Genomic DNA, 20,651 nt, shown 5'->3' on the forward strand with positions numbered 1-20,651 from the left:
KCTGCATCTGTTTCACTAAAGGACCGTATGTCTCAGAGTTTTCTCATTGTGGGGATTTTTAGGGACGGGAAGAACATCTCATCTTGCTACTAATGCTAGAAGGCCTGTTACTGCTGGGTTGTGTGCAGTTTCAGCACAGTGCTAGCGTGGAGCAGCCTTAGATGACAACCAACATCTTCTGCTTGAGAATAGAGAGCCCAGCTGTCGCTCAGCTGTGCTCATGTTACTAAAAGGAGCCAAGAGGATTCAGCTAACTTTTGTCCGTGGTTTGGATAGCTGACATTCCTATGTGAACTTACATGCCAGTGTGCCAATTTTAATGGTTAGGATCAACCTGTGTGTGCGGCTCTTGCAGGCATGGCAACTGACTGTGAGCAGCAACAGCTGAGCGCAAATTTTAGAGGTCACTACTAAGTACCAGCTTGAGCTTCCATTTTCATACGGAAAATGGTCTGATCCCCAGTAATTCCTCCACTCACAAACCTGAGTCGGTTGGCTTAGCAAGCATGACTTCAACAAAGTGGGGAAATAAAAATRCAACAGGCAGGTCAGCAGGGTGAATTTATCCCCCAGACTATTCACAAATGTCCTGKTTTTTTTATGGGGCAACCATAAACCTGGCTCCTTGTTTCTTACCTCTAATGCATCACACGGTGTAGGACTGTCAAATCCCAGGGCTCAGCCACCTGGTGCTGGGCCACAAAGCCTGGGCTAAGCCTCCAGCAGATTTGCTAACAGATGCTGTTACTGCTTGTCTTTCAAAAAGTCTTCAGCACAGAGCACTGATCCTCTCACTTTCAGCACCATTCTTCTGAAGATAATCCCACCCACCTGCTTAAGGAGTTTTTTTTTTTTCAGTTGCCTACCTGTTATTTTACTCTAACTTTCCCACACAGAGGCCAAAGGTTGTTTCCTCAGAAAACAATGCTCATGCACAAGTAGACAGACTTACGGGCTGTGAGAGCTTAAAGCTGGCTCCTTTGAACAAAAATGCCTCCAAATTTTAAAAAGAAGTAAATTAAACGCATTCTAGGTTTGCCCATCAGTCTGTTTCACTCAATAATGGCTCTCTGTAACGAAGAGAGTACTCCTCACTCCTGAGCAGGAATTCTCCATGTATCTACATACATACAGCTGTATGTGTGAGTGTATATATACAGATTTATGTATGTATAAATGGAAGGCTGCTTTCTCTTTTAGTCCTCAGCCTCCGAGTTTACACACATTCCCAACCAACCTATAGATATTTTTCTCATCTGTACACAGGGTGATCACAGTATGGTGTGTTTGTATTTCAAACTATACTTTTCCATAATATATATGTCACCTGTAACTACTCGACTGCAGGAGATGCTTTAGACCTTTGCACTCTATTAACCCATTCAGTGGTGTTTTGGTACAGTCAGAAGAAGATAAGAAGAATCTGGCCAGGATGCAAGACCTGATTGACAAGTTACAATTAAAAGTGAAGAGCTATAAGCACCAAGCAGAAGAAGCTGTGAGTAACTAATTGAGGTTTCTTTCTGTGAGAAATTCATTGTCCTGTAACCACAGTCTCTAGTGGYAGAAGCTTTCGGTACAAATACACATTTTGTGTGTGTCTCTATATTTGTATAAACTATGTATTTACACATGCATTTATAACATAAAAATATATAGTATATATGGTGATTATATTTAAGATGTTCAATTTTAAGATTGCAGTGTAATTTGCTGAGGTGGGGAGGAGGGAGGCCACAGCTTATTCCCCCTACTAGTCCCTCAGGAAGCAGGTGGAGAGCCTCCCAATTTACTTACTTAAAATGGAGAGTGCCACTGCAAACATCAAACCTGTAAAGTGACAAACTCAGTTCTCCAAGAGGCAAGCAGTTTCTAGACGGCCATTGCGGAGTCATGTTGAGCACTTTCTGTCATGGTTCCAAATGAGGGCTTTGTTTCGCACGGAGGGCAGGAAATCAGCCTCAATGTTTTCTCTCACCAGGAAGCACAAGCCAATCTCTACCTTTCCAAGTACAGAAAACAGCAACACGACCTGGATGATGCTGAAGAAAGGGCTGAAATAGCTGAATCCCAAGTTAATAAGCTGAGGAGCAAGTCAAGAGATATTGGCATGAAAAAGGTATGGTTATAACATAAGGCATAGATGCAACTGTTTAATACACATTAGTGCATACAATGTACACATGAAGATCTGTTGCACCTCTTAAAATAGCATAGGGTACAAAAAAAGTTCTTTATTTTTTGTTTCAGTCAACACTTTATTTTTACGTGAAGGTAAGCAGCTGAAGCTTACGAGAAGTGAAAGGCCCATCCCCTCAGTGTTGTCATTCAACCTTTGTCGCTCAGCAGCCACACCCCAGAACTGATTTTCTTTACAAGGGGTATTAAAAACCTCCATCTTTTTCCCCTCTGATGATGTAAATTCCGATGTACATGATACAGCCTGGGGATAACTGCTCTAACAGATTGCCACATACTCTAATGCTGCTCGTTCAATGAAAACATGTTGGTTTTAAGGGCTAGATGAAAACAAACTATCAGTGATTAGTCACTTGGGTGCTGGGAAATCATTAAAAATTAGAAATATATCTGTGTTGTTTTGCACTTGGGCAAAAGGGTAGTAGAGTAATATTGATAAAAATGAAAGATGCCTAGGAACTCGGTTTAGAACTGAAAGCAAACCTTTGCTTATTTGTGCTGCTTGCCTGATGGGAACCAGAGCAAGTGAGCGTCGGGCCATTATTTGTAAAAGCTGGATCATTGCCTTACCTACTTCTTTTGGAAGTGTGACATAAACCCCCATGCTTAATGTCTTAGATTTTTTACAGGCAAGACAGGTCCTGCATCAAGTCAGAGAAAAGAACCCTTTCCATATCATTTTGTTATTTTTAATCACAATGATCCCATCACCTCCTTTTTCTCTGCTGTATCCACCATTCTGTGGGAGGAATATTTCTGCTTTTATATTGCACCAAGAGAGTCACCTTTAATTGATGTAAGTTACTAGCTCCACTGACCAGAGCAGATCTACATCAAACTAGTTGAAGAACTAGTCTTTTATACATTTACATATGATGGAAGCAGTATTGCAGCTGAAGCTCACAGGATGTTTTGTGGCTTTTAATAGTAAACATTTCACGTATTTTTCTTCTTCAAACTATTCCAGCCCTATAAAACAGATGAAAACTTGTATAATTTCACAAAGCCATGCCATCACACAGATACTGAAAGAGGTAAACTATGGAAGTAGGGTTTTTTTATGTTGTAGTTAAGAGTATAGTTTACTACCTATCTCTTACTAATACCCTATTTCTTCCTCAAATAGGCAGAATTCAGAAGAGTGGATGCCTATTTTTGTCAGATAGATTTGGTGTTACCAAACCTCTTAGTACTGGCTCATAGTAGAGTATTGCTCTGTCAGAAGATGAGCTCAATGGTACACATGGAGGGTGCTGTTTCCACAGGAAGGGAATTGTGGCAGTAATGGCAACAGCTACCAGGAAACATCCTCACATTCAGGCAGCAAATGCTACCCCAGGAGCCATGACTCATCTCCTTTGGCAATGGAAAGGCACCAAAGAGACTAGGTCTAAAGCAAAGGAAGGACAGAGAATTCTACAAAACAGATGTAGCCTCATGCTTGAGCATGAAATCTATTGTCACGGAATAACTGGGAAGCCTATAGGTTGAGTTCTGTTCACCACAAAAAGTCTAAAAAGACTTTTTAGATTATTTTTAATGGTGTAGCACTTTGAAATAGCTTGTGTACTGCTACTAGTACCCGTATCCCTGAGAACTCTGGCAAGTGTGCGCTGTTCAGAGAGAATAACACTGTACACTAACAGTGCTGTATAAAAGTCATCTGCTATCAAAGGGATCTACCTGCCCTAGCACTGGGACTAAAGACCTACATTGTTAGCTGAAGTAAGATAGGAAATGCTATCTAGCTTCAATATAACATGCTAGTTTAGTGCTGGTCTATTCAGCTATAACTTGGTAATGCCATAGGAGCAGAGACATTAGGGAACAGAAGCCTTTATCACCTACTTGAGAACTTATTCTAAACCTCTCTCAATGCTTCCCTTTTTTAATGAATGTTTACCATTTCTCTCAATTGCATTTCAGGTTCATGAAGAGGAATAAATACCATCCACGTTGACAGTTATGAGAAGATGCCTCACATAATCAGCTGCACAACTGAAAGCATAAGTAGCAAAAAATAGGCACTTACTTACAGAAATAAATATCAAGTGAAAATCCAAAGAAACTGCTTAGTGTATTCCATTTGTTCCTTTGTATTTCTATTTTGCCTAGCCCCAGGGATCAATAAAAGATTACATTCTGCTGATTGCCCATTTCATTATGTTGGAACAAATCTTAATTGGCAGCTCTCTTGACAAATTCAAAACCAAGGGCAAATCCAATCACGTTTCACAGCCGTCTGTCCTTTATATGCAGACAGTTAAAGCAGCACAGATTAAAATCCACAGCCACTTGCTGCTTACATCTGTCCTGCCAGTTAGTGTCTGCACCAGTTCTGTAAGTCAGCAAAATAGCAAGCCCTCTCTTCCCTCTATACTGAAAAATAAAACCCCTCAAAACTGAACCTTTTTCTTCTATGAAATTTCATTTTATTTTCAGTCTTTTGAGCAGACTCATTGTATAGAAATGTCAGTTGATTTGAACAGTTTTTCTGCCAGTTTCTTTGCTTGTTACTGTTGCTCAGATAATTACATTTCCATTTGCTTCTGGCTGTAACTCAACCTCGCTGTTCAAGGAAGTTTTTGTTCTTTCACGCTTCTTTTTTTAGCAGCGATCTCAGGAGCATCTCTGTTTGCAGAGAGGGTTTTTCCTTTTGGTACGTCAAGGGGCTTAGATGACGCTGCTTCTTTTGTTGTAACTCTAGCCAAAGCAAAAACGTTTGTAAGAACTAACGATGTGTAAAATTAATCTTCTAGTAAGAACAGAAAAAGACATGCTCCTTACAGATGTAAGGGTATTTTCTGTTTTGACATTAGCTGAGTTAAAGCAGCATCTATGTACGAGKGCAGAAAAATCCTGTTTTTTCCATCCATGCCTCCATCAATGCAACAGAACTSTGTTAACCTGAAGGCTGTTCTGCTTCCTCTGAATACAGTATGTTAAAGGTGTCAGGAAGTCTCAAGTTAAAGGAATCTTGTCTAATTCTTTCAAGCTTTGGTATCTACATTTTTTTCAATGAACTGTAACAGCTGCATCTCAGAAGTTGGTCAGAGTTACAACTGACTAAAAAGGAACAAGCAAGAACATGGGGGCAAAATGAGAAAAGATTGAGACTCAACCATTCAAGTGTTTGCATGCTGATGCATAATTATCACCTCATGGTAGCCATTGTAAAAAGTCTCCTAAAGATTTTCGAATTTGGGGCGTCAAAATCTTAAGGCCCAGAGGAGTGCTAAGGTAACTCTCTCTATGGGTAGGGTCACGCTGTCAATCACAGGAAGTTTTACATTAAAAAATAAGAGCAAAAGCTGTTTTCTTTTTTTTAAAAAAAAATTGGTTTTGGTTTTGTTTCAGGATACTCACTATAAATGCAAAGGAAGGACGGAGAATTCTWCAAAACAGATGTAGCCTCATGCTTGAGCATGAAATCTATTGTCACGGAATAACTGGGAAGCCTATAGGTCAAGTTCTGTTCACCACAAACGTTTAGTGCAAAAGAAGGACAGATGGGATGGCGTGGATGGAAAAGACGACATAAGGTGTAAGCAATTAAGTCCAACTAGGCTTGAATTCTGACCAGCTCAGGAGTTAGGCTRAGGAATGAAAAAGATTGAGGCAAAAAAAAAATAGAGCAATATGCAAGCAACTGTCTTTATTGCAGCATGAGAACTGGATATAGTTTTTGGCCTCACTGCAGACTAGGTCTGTGCACTGTTTGAGGGTCTGTTTGGGGTTTCTTTTTTCTTCCTTAAACATGAGAAACATGAGAAAATTAAACAATATTTGATTAGTTTTAAAGCAACTTATCAAAAGGTATCCGTGAATTGTAATCAACTTTCTGATCTTTTTATGGAGCAGAGGAGAACATCTGGTCAAGGGAAGTGCATGCTTGCATTTTTACAACTAAAATACTATTGTGTAGGTATTCCCAGAGGGCTTMTGGTCAAAGAAAACAGCAAACATGAGGACAATTTCCTTATGCTTAGATATTTATCATTTTACATTTTCAGTTTCTGTTTGCATGCTTTTAAGCTATAGAAATCAAATTTACATTTCAGTGAAACACTCAAGGTCTGAATTTCATCTGAATAGTACAAAAAAATGACTGTACATACCTTAAAGAAGAAACAGCCACAGGTGCATATCACAGCCACTGAAATGATCACTCCTACAGTTATCCAGGTGGAATTTGAATTATCTGACTTTTCTTTAAAAATATAAATACCAACAAGTTAAGTCCTTACACTGCAAAAGTAATGTTTGCTGTTATTCAACAAGTATATCAAACTATGATTTTTCCTTTATTTATAATTTTAAAACTATGATTTAGGGAAAACCTCTCAGTTTCTTTTTGATGTTAATAATGCAATAATGACCAAATTACTTGACTATAGTATAACTAAAGACTTGAAATTGATACTTTAATGACTTAAGTGTGAATAGGAGAGAGCAGATTATTTTACTTAATTGCATTGATACAGAATTCTGTATGTTCTCAGATAATCTGAGGATTTCTTAATTCAAGCCCTATTTAAAAACAAGCAATTGCCTCATTTGGTAAACACTAATTCCAGTTATAGTGCTATGTGCCATTAACAGTATTACCAATTACCTACAGAACAACTCAGTAAGCGCTACTGAGCCTGGACCACAGATTTTGATTTCTGTTGTGAAATATTTGCAATTTGCATCTGGAACATTTCCCAACTTTACGACGCAACCATTTAGTGCAGGTGAGCACAAGCAGCAGCAGATTCTGAAATGGTAACAACAGACTCCAGAGAAGAGCCCACTCTAGTAGAGGTTGGTTCTATACRGCACTGAGCCCCTCATCACTCCAGTTAGCTGATTTCAACAACCTGAAACCACTCAGACTCACAAGACTCATTTCTTTCTTTTCCTTCTCTTTTTTTGAAGAAAGATTTCTTCCACTTCAGCTTTCCTTTCTGCTGCTCTGTCCTGTTAGTTTTTTTTTAATTCTTCTCTGAAAACTCCCTATGGTTGTCCAGCCATGAAAAATGAAATTGCCAGAACAGTTAATCTAGTCATTGTCTTAGCTTGGTTCTCTCCCACATGCAGATGTATGCTTACATCCTGTCAGTTCTTTTGGTAGAGCAGAGACCTTCCTTTACGCAAAGGAAGACGTCCACAAGTACTGCAAATTTATCTAGTTTTTCCTTTAGAAGTCTCCCTTTCAAGGATGCTTGGAAATCTTAGTGATGGTTGCACAGCTGCTGTGCTATTACCACTATCCATCATACTTATGCCCTACTGTCTCTATCCAGTCACCCTATGCTTTCAGTCTGTGCTGCCAAGAGAATGCTAATCTCTTTGGTAAATGTTTTCCTAATTCCATATAACGCATTTTTGGTCCATGAGTAGAAAAATTCTGAGTGTCATAATAATTTAGCCACTAAGGAAAGGATTTGTATCATTCTTTGCTGCTGCAAGGTCCCTCTGCAGCTAGGGACCAKAGAAAGGCATTTGTAAAAGACAATTCTGATCAAATTTGGACTGGAGAGCTAGCGCTCCCTCTCCTCTCTATCTCCTCCCCCGAGTAAATTTACAGAAAGCCTAATGGACTCCACACCTAAGTTAGGAGCATCCGTTGGATGTGTAAACCTTGGAGGTGTCCTGTATCCTCTGCTTCAGAGGTACAATATTAGGTTTACAGGACAAGGAAGATGATGCTGGCTTTTGAGCTGCAAGGAAGTGTTTGACAGAAAAGTTTTCTTTAAAGTAACTCCCCACCTCCTTCAGACTTTATATACCCATTGACACTTAAAACATATCACATACCAGTGAAAAGTCTTAAAACACAGCCCTAACCAAGTCTGTAGACTGAAACTAAGCTATTGAGGGGCAGAGGAGGGAACACAACAATTTGCAGTTTATTCTATTTCCTTTTCTGCTATGTTGCCTTTATTTTTCATGCCATTCTACCAACTTGTGTCAAGTTCCCATCTTGCTTAAAAACCAAAATGGTCTTTTAAGTGACTGCAAATAATTGCTTAAGATTCCTATCTGCTATTAGTTGAATGGCTTTCCTTTTTCTACCTTCAAACTGCCAGTTCAAGGAGATAGCTTCTCACACAACATACTATTTTTTTTAAAAAAATGTAATTTGTTTTCACTATAATTTTAGAAAGCTGAAGTAAATTTTTAATCTTCAGTAAGAATTTTCAGCAGGTGGGAAATTCAATCAGCAACTCTCCTGGAAACTGGAGATAACGAAATAACTGTAGCTAAAAGTTCACAGCCACAAATCTAGAGTTCATAGAACTTTKGCATGCATACAAATATATGTATTAAGTCAAAAAAAAAAAGACACTTTTAAAATATCAGTAACTGTGTGTTCTCCTCAACAAGCTTTTTTTCAGCAGGAAAAAAACTATAGAGGAAATTTATACCACATTCTTGGGTTTCCCTGCATGCTCCTGCTACCTTTAAACATAGCTATCTAGAAGTTGATTYTGTATGTTGCTCTGAGCTCTCAGTTCTGAATGCAGTCAATGGGAAATAATGGCATTCACCAGTTTTCAGACCTTTTACCATAATAAGCTGTTGACTGCAGAAATACAATCTTCCATTCTTTAAATAAATACATTTTAGGCAACCTTTTTTCTCCTAAGTCAACTCCAACACAGAATCTCTTCTATCCACCTATATCTATTGTGCAAGATGTTTTTTCTCAATAATTCACAGATTTGATTGACCCTATTCCTCTGCATTCCCCCCACAGGCTCCCATCCTCTGATGTAAAAACAGTATTGACTTACCAACATGTAAAGTTCTCRCAATAAGTCTTGTGTAGTGAGGTGTTGAAATATTACAAAGATATTCTCCACTGTCATTTGTAGTAAGATCATTTAATATCAGTGAAAAGTCAGCTTGGTTAATCTGGGCTCGTGGCTGGGCAGAGTGAGATGTACCATTGAAGGAGGCCAGGACCGAAATGACTGCATGTCTGTTTATTGTCCAGACAACAYTGAAACCCTTTGTAGTGTAATTAATGTATTCACAAGGAATTGCAGTGCTATTTCCTTCCACACTGGACAGTTGCTCTGAAACAGATAATTGAAAAACCCTCAGGAATATTTTGGAAAATATTTTCACAGTTATTTAAATTTGTCTGAAATTTAAACTGATTGTACTACAATGTGCAATTCTAAAAACATATTTCATTATTTTGATATAGTATTCAAATATCACAGTAAGCTTCTACAAATATCTGAATYTGGATTTTTTTTAAGCGATATTAAGAAATGCAGGGGCTTTTCAAAACAAACCTATATAAAAAAAATCTGATTAATTGGTGTTGGTCTATACTTATGAAAASTGGTCTTGTTTTCATGCGACTATCTCTCTTCTACTTGGTTTCAGTTCCTGGGAGATACTAGTAAAAGTGATTCAGCCTAGTCTGAGTGTACTGCTTAAACCAGCATTAAATTCTAAGTGCAGAGAGTGGAGAGAAAATGCAACTAATCAGATACCTGCATACTGAAAGAACAAAGCTGTTGTTACAATGCATTTTGCTTTATTAAAATAAAATGATTATATTTAGTTTAAAAATACTATAGTTAGAAATAACTTTTACATATTGCAGACTTAAATCCTTTATCTGTTTGTATTGAACATTTACATTCAATGAATACCCATCCTAGTCGGAGTGGGGCTGAAAGCCATTAGGGAAAAAAAAAAACAAAACTAACTGGGCTGCTGCTATCTAACAAAAATGAAAGCAGTATGTTCTCAAAGCATTCTGTTGAGACAAGGGGTGGATGGGTGTAAATTCAAACAAAAATGTAACGAAATGTAGCGTTTTCTCTTCCAGTTCGAAGGACAAATTTATTAGAGACATTCATAGTACACTTGTTACCTAATAGGATATCATGCTTGAAACCTACTGTAACTGTGTGCTATTATATGTAAATTAAAAACAATGTGATTGTCCTGAAGTGTGTATAGAAGATTGTGAATGGAGAGAGTTCTAGCTGTGTTAGGGGAAAATCAGGGCAATGGAGGTAGCCAAGCATATCTGACAAGGGAACTGCTCTTGCATTGCTGTTGGTCCAATTAAGAAATATTTCCTAAGAGATACTTGAGGTTTAAAGGCACCAGTTACTTACCGAACTGTATTTCTAGTGAATACCTGGGATTGCATGAGCAGGACAAAATGCAGACTTTAAATTTCACAGCACTGCTCTTTCTTACTTAACTAACAAAATAAGCTGCTGTTTGCCCAGATCTGAACAGTGCTTGCTGCTCTTCCTTCCCATGCTCCCCATACACTGAACCTGGGTGCGTAAGAATGCATTTTGAGTAAAAGAAAATCAAATGGTACTGAATAAACTCAGGCAAAGAACAGGAAATGGATTGAATAGGGAACATACATATCTATAGCAGAAGGCTTGATCTATGTTCCTGGCAATCCTTCCTTGAATAACCCACAGCTAMAGTAAGATTTTCATATATTTTGGCTCAGCTCAACAGAGTGCAAAGATCAATTACTATGCACCTCTCAAAACGTGAAACAAATAAAGAAAAAGGAATTCAGAGAAAAGCCAGTGATTCAGCAATGATGCAGGAAGCAACTGTAGTTCGTTCTTACCTTCTATCTTCCATTCAGCAGTCCACTCTTCATGAGGGAGGTAAATATGACACTGGTAAGGCACAGATGTGTTTGTAATGTTCTGGTCACTTCTAACAGTATAGAGAATTCCAACCCTGGTTTCCTCCAGATTTGTTTGTTGGATGAATGTATTGCCTTGTGTCCAAGTTATACGTGGCATTGGATAAGTAAGAAAGGCAGAGCACTTCAGCATCCTTTCTGTGTCTGTCTTTYGGTATTCCAGTGCATAATAAGAGGAAACTGTAAATATAAAAAAGTCCTATTACTTTCAAAATATTTTTTAATTTAAAGTGATTGGACTTTTATTGGGGCAAATAAACATAACTGAGAAAWATTTAATCTGTTTTGTTTCAGAAGACAGTATAGCATTATTTACTGTCAATACTGGGGTTTATACTATTGCAAGAATCCACATTGTGTGTTTAAAACTCACATATGCTATTTCATTACTCTGTACAAATCACCATGCAGTAGGTTATGAGAATGAACTCTGCACTATGATTTTTCAACTTCTGTTGCAACAATATTTTATCAGAGAAAATAAATTGCACGGGAACATTAACAGGCCAAACAGAGCATCTTTTGGGTTGGAGAATTTCAGTACCATGTGACAAATAACATGGTGTAATCCAATTTCTATTGGTGCAATCCAAGCACTTTTGATATCTCACTAACCTCTTATGTGCAGCATGACATCCTCTTCTGTTTTAGTTTGCTGTGTTCCCACATAGCAATGATAAAGGCCCTCGTCAGTAAAGGTCAGGTTACTAAGTTTCAAGGAGGCATTTCCACTACCAATGTCCTCATGAAAAAGGAGTGTTCTGTTTCTGTAGTCCATGTCTTGGTTTCCCAGTTGATCTCTCTGATAGTAGTAGCTATGTACGTTTTTGTCCTTTATCTTCCAGTAAATTACTACATCATTACCACGTGGAAAAAAGCAAGGGAGGATGCAGTCTCTAGAAAACTGTCCCAATACTGTTGTCTGTTTTCTAGAACCTAAAGCACATAAGTGTTACTGAATAAGTTAGATTAAATACAGTCTATGTACATACTTCTGCTCCTCCTTTCCCCTGACAAAAATGCTCTGGTAGGTAGAATATTCCTACTGCTGGCTTCAAAAACATGCCCCTATATGGATTTGCTGTAATCCTCAGCACAAGTTTCCAGGATAGAAAGGGTGGAGCAGCAGTGGTATCTTTACTCCACTTTATTCCACTTAGTATTATAATGCAGGGCTCTTGTCTTTGAACTTCTWATCAGTTTAAGTAGGTAACTGGACTAAACACCTATATATTCAAACAAGCACACCTCCACCTTAGCACCAGAGCTTCAAATGATTTCCAAAAGTACCACAAAAATACCCCCAACATGAAAACCRGTTGAAGGAGTCCTGACCCTCAGGCTGCAGTTTGCCTTTCACTTACACCATCACATGCCCATGTTGCAATGATCTGGGTTACAAATAAACCTCACACAATCCCAAATGGTTGTACCATCACATAAAAAACAAGGATGCAATCGTGCAACTTCTTGAAATGGCTTCACCACCACAACCAATGTCACCGAACCCTGCCCCAACTTCCCGGGACAGTCCAAATTACTTTTCCTCAGCACCTTCAGTACAAAGTGAATCAATTTACTTCAAATCACTTTCAGTATTAGTTGACAATGACCAAGCCAGCTGTCTTTGTACAGAAGTGGCTGCTGAGCAGTCATATGATGTACTCCACCRGCCGAGCTGCATAAAGGTGACCACTAGCAGAAAGGTGAAGCACAGCCTGGGGGCTCAATGTGTGCAATGACCATGGCCATTTGTGCAGTGACCTTCCAGTCCTCTTTTGCTTCAAGAGTGCTTTACCTTAACACAGATTCATTCTTTACCATTATTACTTTAACAGTGCTTCACTTAATTCACTATTAAAAGAGCAGTAGTTGTCTTAGTCATTTTTCCAAAACAAAATGACTAAAACCTACCCCAAACTGTAAAGCATATATGAGACAAAAAGATGAGAATAGATGCTATTTTCTGTTCCTTCATGTCKTCTTTGGTTGATAGTAGACCCACTTCTAACTGACAACATAAAAGAAAGGGAAGAAAAACAGTTTAAATGCAGGTAAAAGACTTATGTTAATCACATAATTTTCTTTCTATAGTATTTCAAGGACAGTAGGCCTTTGTAAYAAGTATTTGTTTGTAACAGTTTAGGCTTAGATTTTCAGCTGTAAGGTCTTTATGTAATAGGTCTTTATATATCTTATAACAAATGAGGATCTCTCATCATGACATAATCCCTTGCAGATTTAAAAATTCTATTGATTTTAAATGTGTTTACCCTCAGTGTTCTTATAGGGTTAGGGAACACTGATTATCAGAATTCATAAACAGGACACTGAGGAAAAATGGTCAGGTGTTATTTCCAAGAAAAGGTTTAAAAAAAAGTACCTTAGCAAGTCAGATTTTTCCAGTTTCTAAAATAGGCCCTTGATTATTGCAACATTCTTCTTCCTGTGAGATGAAAATTTGCCTGCATTTGCAAAAATTGTAGACATGAAGAACTTTTCATGCTTTACTCCTCACTTCATTGAAAGGGCACGGGCTGAATTTCCAAAACTGCATACGCAGAAATCTAAAGTAGAAATATGCATGAGGAGGAGAAGGAAGGGAAGGTTCTCCCTTCAAAACTTCTGGTTTGTCAGCTGAACAACAATAAACTGAGGAAGCTCACACACAGAATGAGAAATTAATAATCTTATTGTAACTCCTAGACCACAGAATTCCTCCACCCAGGTGCAGTATTCTAAAATCTAACATGATGGTGGAGAAATTACCCCATGAATAAAATAGCTTTAGAAGATGCAAAGCATTCCCCCTATTCCTTCTCCCCTCCCCAAAGGGCAGCTATAGGTATCTTTCCTAACTTACCTAGGGCACAGGTTTAGCCAGGCTTACTAACCAGTTCTTTCAACACTAACAAACAATTTTGACTGGTGTGTTAGTAATGGATGCAAACCTTACAAGGTATTTGTACATTATTTCTTTTGTGGAGATAGASTGATTATTTTATGTAATCTCAATTTTATCTGAAAACAAAATAAGGTGGCACCAAACATTAAACCTGAGAAGGTGCCAGACTGAAATAAAGACTTACGATCTTTAAGATTTTTGATCCATGACAGTTATGCCCCATAGCAGTAATTGCTAATATTTACCTTCTTTTCCCTTTGCATTGGCAAGTGGTGTGCATTATGTTTTCCTGGACAACACATTCCCCCACTTGTTCATCACCTCCAGACTTAATTAATAAACACATCATGCTTGATGCCTGAATTTCAGAAACTTTAGTCAATGCTTAATTTCCTTTAGCAAGCATTGACACATCATTAATAGAGAGCTTACGCAGTTTGGCAGTGATGCTCTGGGAATAACATGGATCCAACAGTACCTTTGCACTGTCTTTGTGGCCTGCATCTTGCTTGCCTGTTCTAATTGCACTCCATAATGCTGTAGTGAAACACAAACCCTRGAACTAGTTCACTGTAAATTTTCCCATTCAGCACAAGTGCTAGCTTTGGGTTTTCCCATTGTAGCATGTTGAGAAAAATATCACCTCAAGTTACAGAACAGCTTCTTTATAGGGATTGATTATGCTCTTAGTGACTCTGAAATTTAGCAKATAGACAGTGAGAGAGGGTAGAATAGAAGGTGAACAGGGAAAGACCATTCAGTAGRTCACCTAATGCTGAAACTAGGATGACACCAAATGAAATACCATGGTAAACTGCAGAACCTGCTGCCACAGAAAGTTCTGAATGCCAAAATTTTTGTGGATTAGAAAATGATTAAGCAAAATCCCCTTAGTCCTTGCCTGATTTTTACTTTTGAGCAAAAAGAATTTCTACTCCAATTCAGAAAGTCCTTCAGCCAATGACAGCTGGGAGGCAATATCAGGGAATTGTAATTCATMTCTGTCTCATTCTAGGTCTGTACAAACATGGTTGTCAAAAGAGGAGTTCTGAAAAATTTCAAGTTTTTAGTTAATTTAATTCAAAGCTAAAAGCTAGCTACCTGAACACTTGCCAGTTTCTTTCTTTGTATCAAAACATTAACACTGTTGCACTTTCTGTGCTTCTGCAGAAAATCTTGAAGACTGTAGGCTCTGGCAAATAGGCTTTTCAAAATTTGGGGCCTTATAAATATGAGGTATATGTATGCTGATATTGAGACACCCACTGCAAGGTACCAAAGAAACATGGTCTTCTGTGTGCTACAGACCTAACTGGTGTTACCAAGAAATTGTATTTTGTATGTGGCTGCGTAGTGAATTATCAACACAAAATTATTGAAAAGTACAGCACACAATTAGAGTTAAGAGCATTGTAGTAATGTGAGTTACTGCTGCTCCTTTCAGGAGACTTACTTACTTACTTATGCATACAAGTAGACCAGACAAACAGCTGAGATCATGGGAGGGGCAACAGSAAACTTTTGGCCACTGCAGGAAAAGAACATCAAAAGGCAATTCTTTTTTCAGTTCGTCAGTCTGATGCACATAATATGATGYAWTRCATCATATTATACTTCGCAATCGACCAGCACCCTGATCAGAGCACTCTTTAATAAAAATTACTCTTTTTCCTTATCAAGGTAACTTAACAATAGCACATTTCAAGTACATACATGCTTGTGAGAACTGGAAATGCAAGAGGATTTCAAGTTTTACTGGCAAGCGAACATAGAAAGTTTTGAAAAAACATGTTAATCACAAACCGATAAAATCCTGTACTAGCCCTAATGATACYAACTCTCCAGAGTTTTCCCACTGGATCTTCAGGTGTCATTTCAAGCAGCATCAATCTTCTGCTTTTCCCCAGCTAAAATTCTATGACTTAAATCATAACTCCATATCTGTGCTGTTGAGAAATGCTCCTGCAGGAAGAAGGCTCCCACATTCTAAATATACACTTAAAAAAAARAAGAAAAAAAAAGCAGATGACCTAAAATATTTTTACCTCAATATACACGTATAGCCCCTCCGACTCATACATTTGTAACACCAGAGTTGTTGTAAGARGATTTATTTTTACCTCTCCTGACTTCATGAGCAGCCCAGAAGTTCAGAGTCCTGACAATTGTTTTAGTTGTTTCTCGGAGGCAGGATTACAGGTTGTGTGTGTACATATGTATGTGTATAGCTATATAAATTCGCATAAAATGACCATACAGCTTCCCCYACCACGGCAGCCCCCTTTTCACAAAGCTTCCACACCTCTGCACTCACTGCTTTTGCTCTTAACCACCTCTGTGCCTGGCTTAATCAAACAAGCATTTTAGTAACTCCTGCGGGCTGTAACTGAGTAACAGAAGTTAATTATTGCCAAATGTGGTTTCACTAGCAGTGGTGATACCACTTAGGGATTGGAATTGTGCATTATCAGCACATAAGCACCACAGCCACAGAAGAAAGATGGGCAATTCTCTTTTTTTTATTAATGCRTAACTTACAAGTCTTATTCATGGATTGAGAAATTCTGTATGAACACTGTGCAGAAGTTAACTTACCATCTTAAATGTAAGCCAAGATGCAAATCAGTGCAACACCATTCTTGGAAAGCCGGTAGTGTGAAACAAGAACAGTCTATGCATCAGGCTGTCTTGCAGCGTTAGATAACCGATTCTCTCTTCTCTTTAASAGTAATAATTCTCTAGTGTGTCATCTTCTCCGGGCAGTTGAAGCCCTGCGTGAGTTGCTTCTCAACAGGAGACACCGGCAGTACAGCTGCAACCACGGCAGAGGGCTCGCAGCACGGAAGTACCGAGCTGGGACCGYGGGCGGCAGCTGAAGGGGAGCAGTTCCCCCCTGCCAAAAGCAGGGCACAGGCAAGCAGCGCACCGTGCCGTACGCCCTCCGCCCCTCCAGGGAGCGCAACCTGCCAGGCCACCTGCTAGTTAAAGACAAGCAGCCAAGGGCGCTACTTCGGGGGCGGCTATAGGAAACGCCCCGCCGCCGCGCCCGGCCGCGTCGCGCCGCTCCGCCCCGCCCCGACGCGCAGCGAGCACACGCGCCATGTTCCCTCACCGCTCCCCTCACCCCCGGCGCCGCGCACGGAGCGGAAGTGACGCTTTATCGTCCCCTTCCCCCCACCCCGATCCGCGAAGTTCGTGGGAGGGGGCGGTGCCGTGCCATAACTGAGCGGTGATTGGATGCCCGTCCCGGCATGCTTCGTTACCATTGGTGGAGCCGGTTGCCCTGGCGACGGGCGGCGGCGGCGGGGGACCGCGAAGATGGCGGAGGAGGCCGGGAGCGGCGGCGGCGGCGGCCGGGAGCCGCGGGGTGGGGAGGAGGCAGCGGCGGAGCGGGGCCCAGGCGCGGCCTATCACATGTTCGTGCTGATGGAGGACGTGCTGGAGAAGCTGAAGCTGCTCAGCTACGAGGAGGAGGCGCTGCGGCGCCACAACATGCGGCCGCTCTCCAGGTGCGGGCCACAGCGCTCGGCGGGGGCGGCCCGGCGAGGGCAGGGGCTCCGCTGCTGGCGGCGCGGGCGCCTGGGACCTCTTCTTCCTGCTCCTTCTTCTCCTCCTCCTCTTGACAGGGGAAAATGGGGGAATGTCCGCTGCCGGCGGGGAAACCGGTGCCCCGGTCTGCCGGGGCGCGCAGCTGCAGAGGGGAGGGCAGGAGAACCGCTTCTCTGTCTGTCACGGGGTTGCCTGTGCCTTTCCTGTGCGCTGCCACGCGAGGAAAAGGCTTCAGGTGCCGGAGGTGCAGTGAGCAGGCGTCGCCTTTGCACTGCACTCAGGAGTTTGTGCGGGCAGGTGGCAAGGGCTGGCAGTTGAGGGGCTTCCGCAGTACTGCCTGTTGCAGGCCAGTGGACTTGCATCCTGGTCGTGCTTGTGTCTGCTTTAGGTAAGGCTTAAACAGTAGGTGTTGAAGGCGTAGTGTGAAACTCTTGACAAAAGTTCGTAGCCTTCTTTGTTGCRGTGAAAGGTATCGGAATGTGGCAACGAATATGCGTATCGAAGATGCTAAATCGGAACGCTAGTAAAAAGAAATTTCAAGTATTCAATACCCCTCCTTTTTTTTTCCTTTTGATTCCTCATTTGGATTGTAGTAAACAGTCCAACAGGTCCTGCAGAAGTCTTCATATACCTCACATAAATGATCCCACCAGGTTTGACATCTTATTTAAGGCAAGATAACAATTATTAGGAGACAGAAATTATATTAGCAAAAATGACCACATATTCAGCTTGGTCGTTTGGGCTTTTTGTATTGTTTGCCATGTTTAAAATAAGCAGTGTCAAGAGGCTGGCATTCGGATGTTTTCAAAGATGAAGGATTATTAGGGGGCAGGTTTAGCTCAGTTGGTTAGAGCATGGTGCTGCTAATGCCAAGGTCATGGGTTCAGTCCCTGTATGGGCTATGCTGAGGGTTGGACTAGATGCTCTCCAGAGGTCGCTTCCAAACTTATCGTTCTATGATTCAAACCATTATTAAGATTGGTTTAAAAAAAATGTTGTCTATTCATAGCTATGGCATATCACTGCTAATTAATACTTTASATTTAAAAAAATCCCATTTCAATTAGGATGGGACTGCCTATTGTAACAGCATATTTACGAAAACTTTAAAGAAAATGAGGGAGATGGCATGCATACGCCAGACATTAAGATAAGAAGGTGCAAGAACATATTAAATATAACAAATCCAAAGCTTTTAAATACTTACTTTTATGCTYTGTAAGGAAAATAATTTAAATTTCTTTGCTGGTGATGTTTAATGGGCTGCTGTTACAGCCCATTAGATGCACTCTTGGACCATGTTTTTCAATGTACTTTCATCCAAAATGCATTCAGTTTGAATGCTCTCCTCTGTAATGTGACCTAAAACACAGTGAGTGGGGGCAAAAGGAAGAAGTACTTTAAAAGCATGCTCCTGATCTGAGCTTTTACGCTTATTTAGATACTCCTGCCTCTTGCTCACCAGCTAGTTGAGGGACATGGGAAGGGGAAGAGGTTTGGGGAATTTTGGAGCAAAAGGAACTGGATGCATTTCTGTTGTCAGGAAGAATCTTTGAGGCTGTTAGGGAAGGAACAGGAGGTAGGATTTCTGTTGTATAATGACATGGGTGAGGACTGTATGCAGACACAGGACATGTCCCTCCAGGCAACCAAGCTTTGTTAAATTTGCTGTCTCCTCCGCACAGAAGTGTCATTCAAGTTTTTGTGTGGACACTTGGAGGAATAGAAAAATCTTTTTATAACATGAGGAAGCATATTCATATGACCCAAATACAGATACTTTTCTTTGAGATATTTGTRTAGACCTCTTTTACTGGAGAGAAGGAAGCATTTCTGAAGCATTTTTTAACTTCTTCTAAAGTAAATAAGAGATAGATGAGACAAATCCACCATGGCTTCCTGTGTCATGGGTACAAGTATAAAGCTTTAGCAGTAGATCRTATTCATACTGGTTTTAGAATAGATTAGTTGTTGTATGGCATTGACAGTAGTTCTCTGGTAATTTTAATAACCCATTCTTATGATGGTTTAAAAGTTAAATTTTCTCTTGCGCTTTAAGTCCTCTTCCCTGTGAAAACTGCCTGAGATTAAACAAAGCCAGTTCGTCTCATTCGTGGACCACAAGGTACTGATGATTATGAGTCTATGACTTTTAATTCCTTTTGAGCTTTTAAAAATATGTTATGTTATGCAAGTGACATTTGAATGACTCCTTTCTGTAGAACCTTAATTGCTTGGTGATATTTTATGGAATGATGGAGTGGATTCTGCATCCCTAAAAGTCAATGGGAACAGAATTGACCTCAACTTATTTCAAGGCTGTTCAGGTAAATTAGCAGAGTAACTTGGTTTTATATGGAAATATTAATTTAGTGGTGTTTAAGTGAATCTGCCTAATCCTGCTGGAAGGGAGGAGGAGAGTCCAATTTCCCTTTCGTTGTAAGTCTAATGTTGACTAATAACTGATTTAAATCAGGAATCAAATGAATTACATTTAGAAAATATACTCTGCTGCAGTGGTATGTGAAAATAGACATCCTGAATTTTAGTTCAAGTGATTCGCTCATTGAGAACTCAGTTAACAAAACTGCTTTGCTAGCCTGTGCTGACCTGTAATATTAGAATTGCTTCAGGAATGCAAAATATCTTTATTTACAGTTTTTCCTTTTTAAACAGGCACTACTTTGCACTGCCCACTAATCCTGGTGAGCAGTTCTTTATGTTTTGTACACTTGCTGCTTGGCTGATCACTAAAGCAGGACATCCCTTCGAACAGCCACAAGAATATGATGATCCCAATGCAATAATATCAAAAATACTCTCAGAACTGCGATCATTTGTAAGTGATTCACATGCTGTCTTTGCAAAAGTGTTTCAAATATGAAATAACAGTAATCACACTTCCTCCCCTGTCTGAGTATATTCCCAAGGACTGTGCAGACTTTTTCCTGTTTGTGTGATAGTAATTAGCTAATGGTAATTTTATAGCGGTACCTATATGCTAAATTTTGGGCCTACAGAAATGGTCTTATGGTATTATATGTGATTATAATAAGTTTTGTTCCCACCGTTTGTAAAATGGATTAAATCAGACTTGCTTCTTGTACTGCCACATATATAAAGCTTGTGTTTAGTAGTATAATTCTCAGAAATTAGTGCTTATGGTCCTGCACCTGCTAAAGTCAATGGTATAACTCATATTAAAAAAAATGAAAAATGGTTTAGAATTGGGTTTGTATCTTTTTGCATAAACTGTCAGAAGCTATCGGGATTTTTTCAATAGTGTTTTTTTTTTTTTTT

The 20,651-nt window shown here is 39.8% G+C and overlaps 3 protein-coding genes across 8 annotated transcripts in view; 2 read left to right on the forward strand and 1 right to left on the reverse strand.

Annotated features, from left to right (window-relative positions):
- Positions 1-4,267, forward strand: part of MYH15 (myosin heavy chain 15) — a 47,629-nt gene extending 43,362 nt beyond the window's left edge. Inside the window, exons 40-42 of the mRNA XM_085319002.1 lie at positions 1,403-1,498; positions 1,982-2,119; positions 4,126-4,267. Of these exons, the coding sequence (XP_085175128.1) occupies positions 1,403-1,498; positions 1,982-2,119; positions 4,126-4,143 (252 nt within the window). The 3' untranslated portion in view covers positions 4,144-4,267. The remainder of the gene's footprint in view (positions 1-1,402; positions 1,499-1,981; positions 2,120-4,125) is intronic.
- Positions 4,268-4,608: 341 nt separating this feature from the next.
- HHLA2 (HHLA2 member of B7 family) lies at positions 4,609-16,921 on the reverse strand. 4 transcript variants are annotated; one of them, XM_085319030.1, is made up of 9 exons: positions 16,395-16,921; positions 15,261-15,327; positions 13,278-13,340; positions 12,809-12,905; positions 11,510-11,830; positions 10,814-11,074; positions 8,982-9,266; positions 6,318-6,409; positions 4,609-4,902 (listed from the first exon to the last, which is right to left on the reverse strand). In XM_085319030.1, the coding sequence occupies exons 4-9, from the start codon at positions 12,870-12,872 to the stop codon at positions 4,873-4,875; spliced, it is 1,053 nt and encodes a 350-aa protein (XP_085175156.1). In that variant the 5' UTR covers positions 12,873-12,905; positions 13,278-13,340; positions 15,261-15,327; positions 16,395-16,921; the 3' UTR covers positions 4,609-4,872. The 4 variants fall into 4 exon arrangements, with proteins under 4 accessions (XP_085175156.1, XP_085175148.1, XP_085175140.1 ...); XM_085319022.1 differs by having other exon boundaries at positions 12,809-12,901; positions 13,278-13,461; XM_085319014.1 differs by having other exon boundaries at positions 13,278-13,461.
- A 187-nt stretch (positions 16,922-17,108) lies between these two features.
- The window catches only part of IFT57 (intraflagellar transport 57), a 19,959-nt gene continuing 16,416 nt past the window's right edge, over positions 17,109-20,651 (forward strand). Inside the window, exons 1-3 of one of the 3 annotated variants that reach the window (XM_085319051.1) lie at positions 17,109-17,308; positions 19,411-19,476; positions 20,028-20,190. In XM_085319051.1, the coding sequence (XP_085175177.1) occupies positions 17,118-17,308; positions 19,411-19,476; positions 20,028-20,190 (420 nt within the window). In that variant the 5' untranslated portion in view covers positions 17,109-17,117. The other 2 variants (XM_085319059.1, XM_085319070.1) reach the window with 2 other exon arrangements.

The sequence above is a fragment of the Rhea americana genome, unplaced genomic scaffold (assembly GCF_003343005.1).
Source record: "Rhea americana isolate MKP2758 unplaced genomic scaffold, rheAme1 scaffold_118, whole genome shotgun sequence".
In the NCBI taxonomy this organism is placed as follows: domain Eukaryota; kingdom Metazoa; phylum Chordata; class Aves; order Rheiformes; family Rheidae; genus Rhea; species Rhea americana.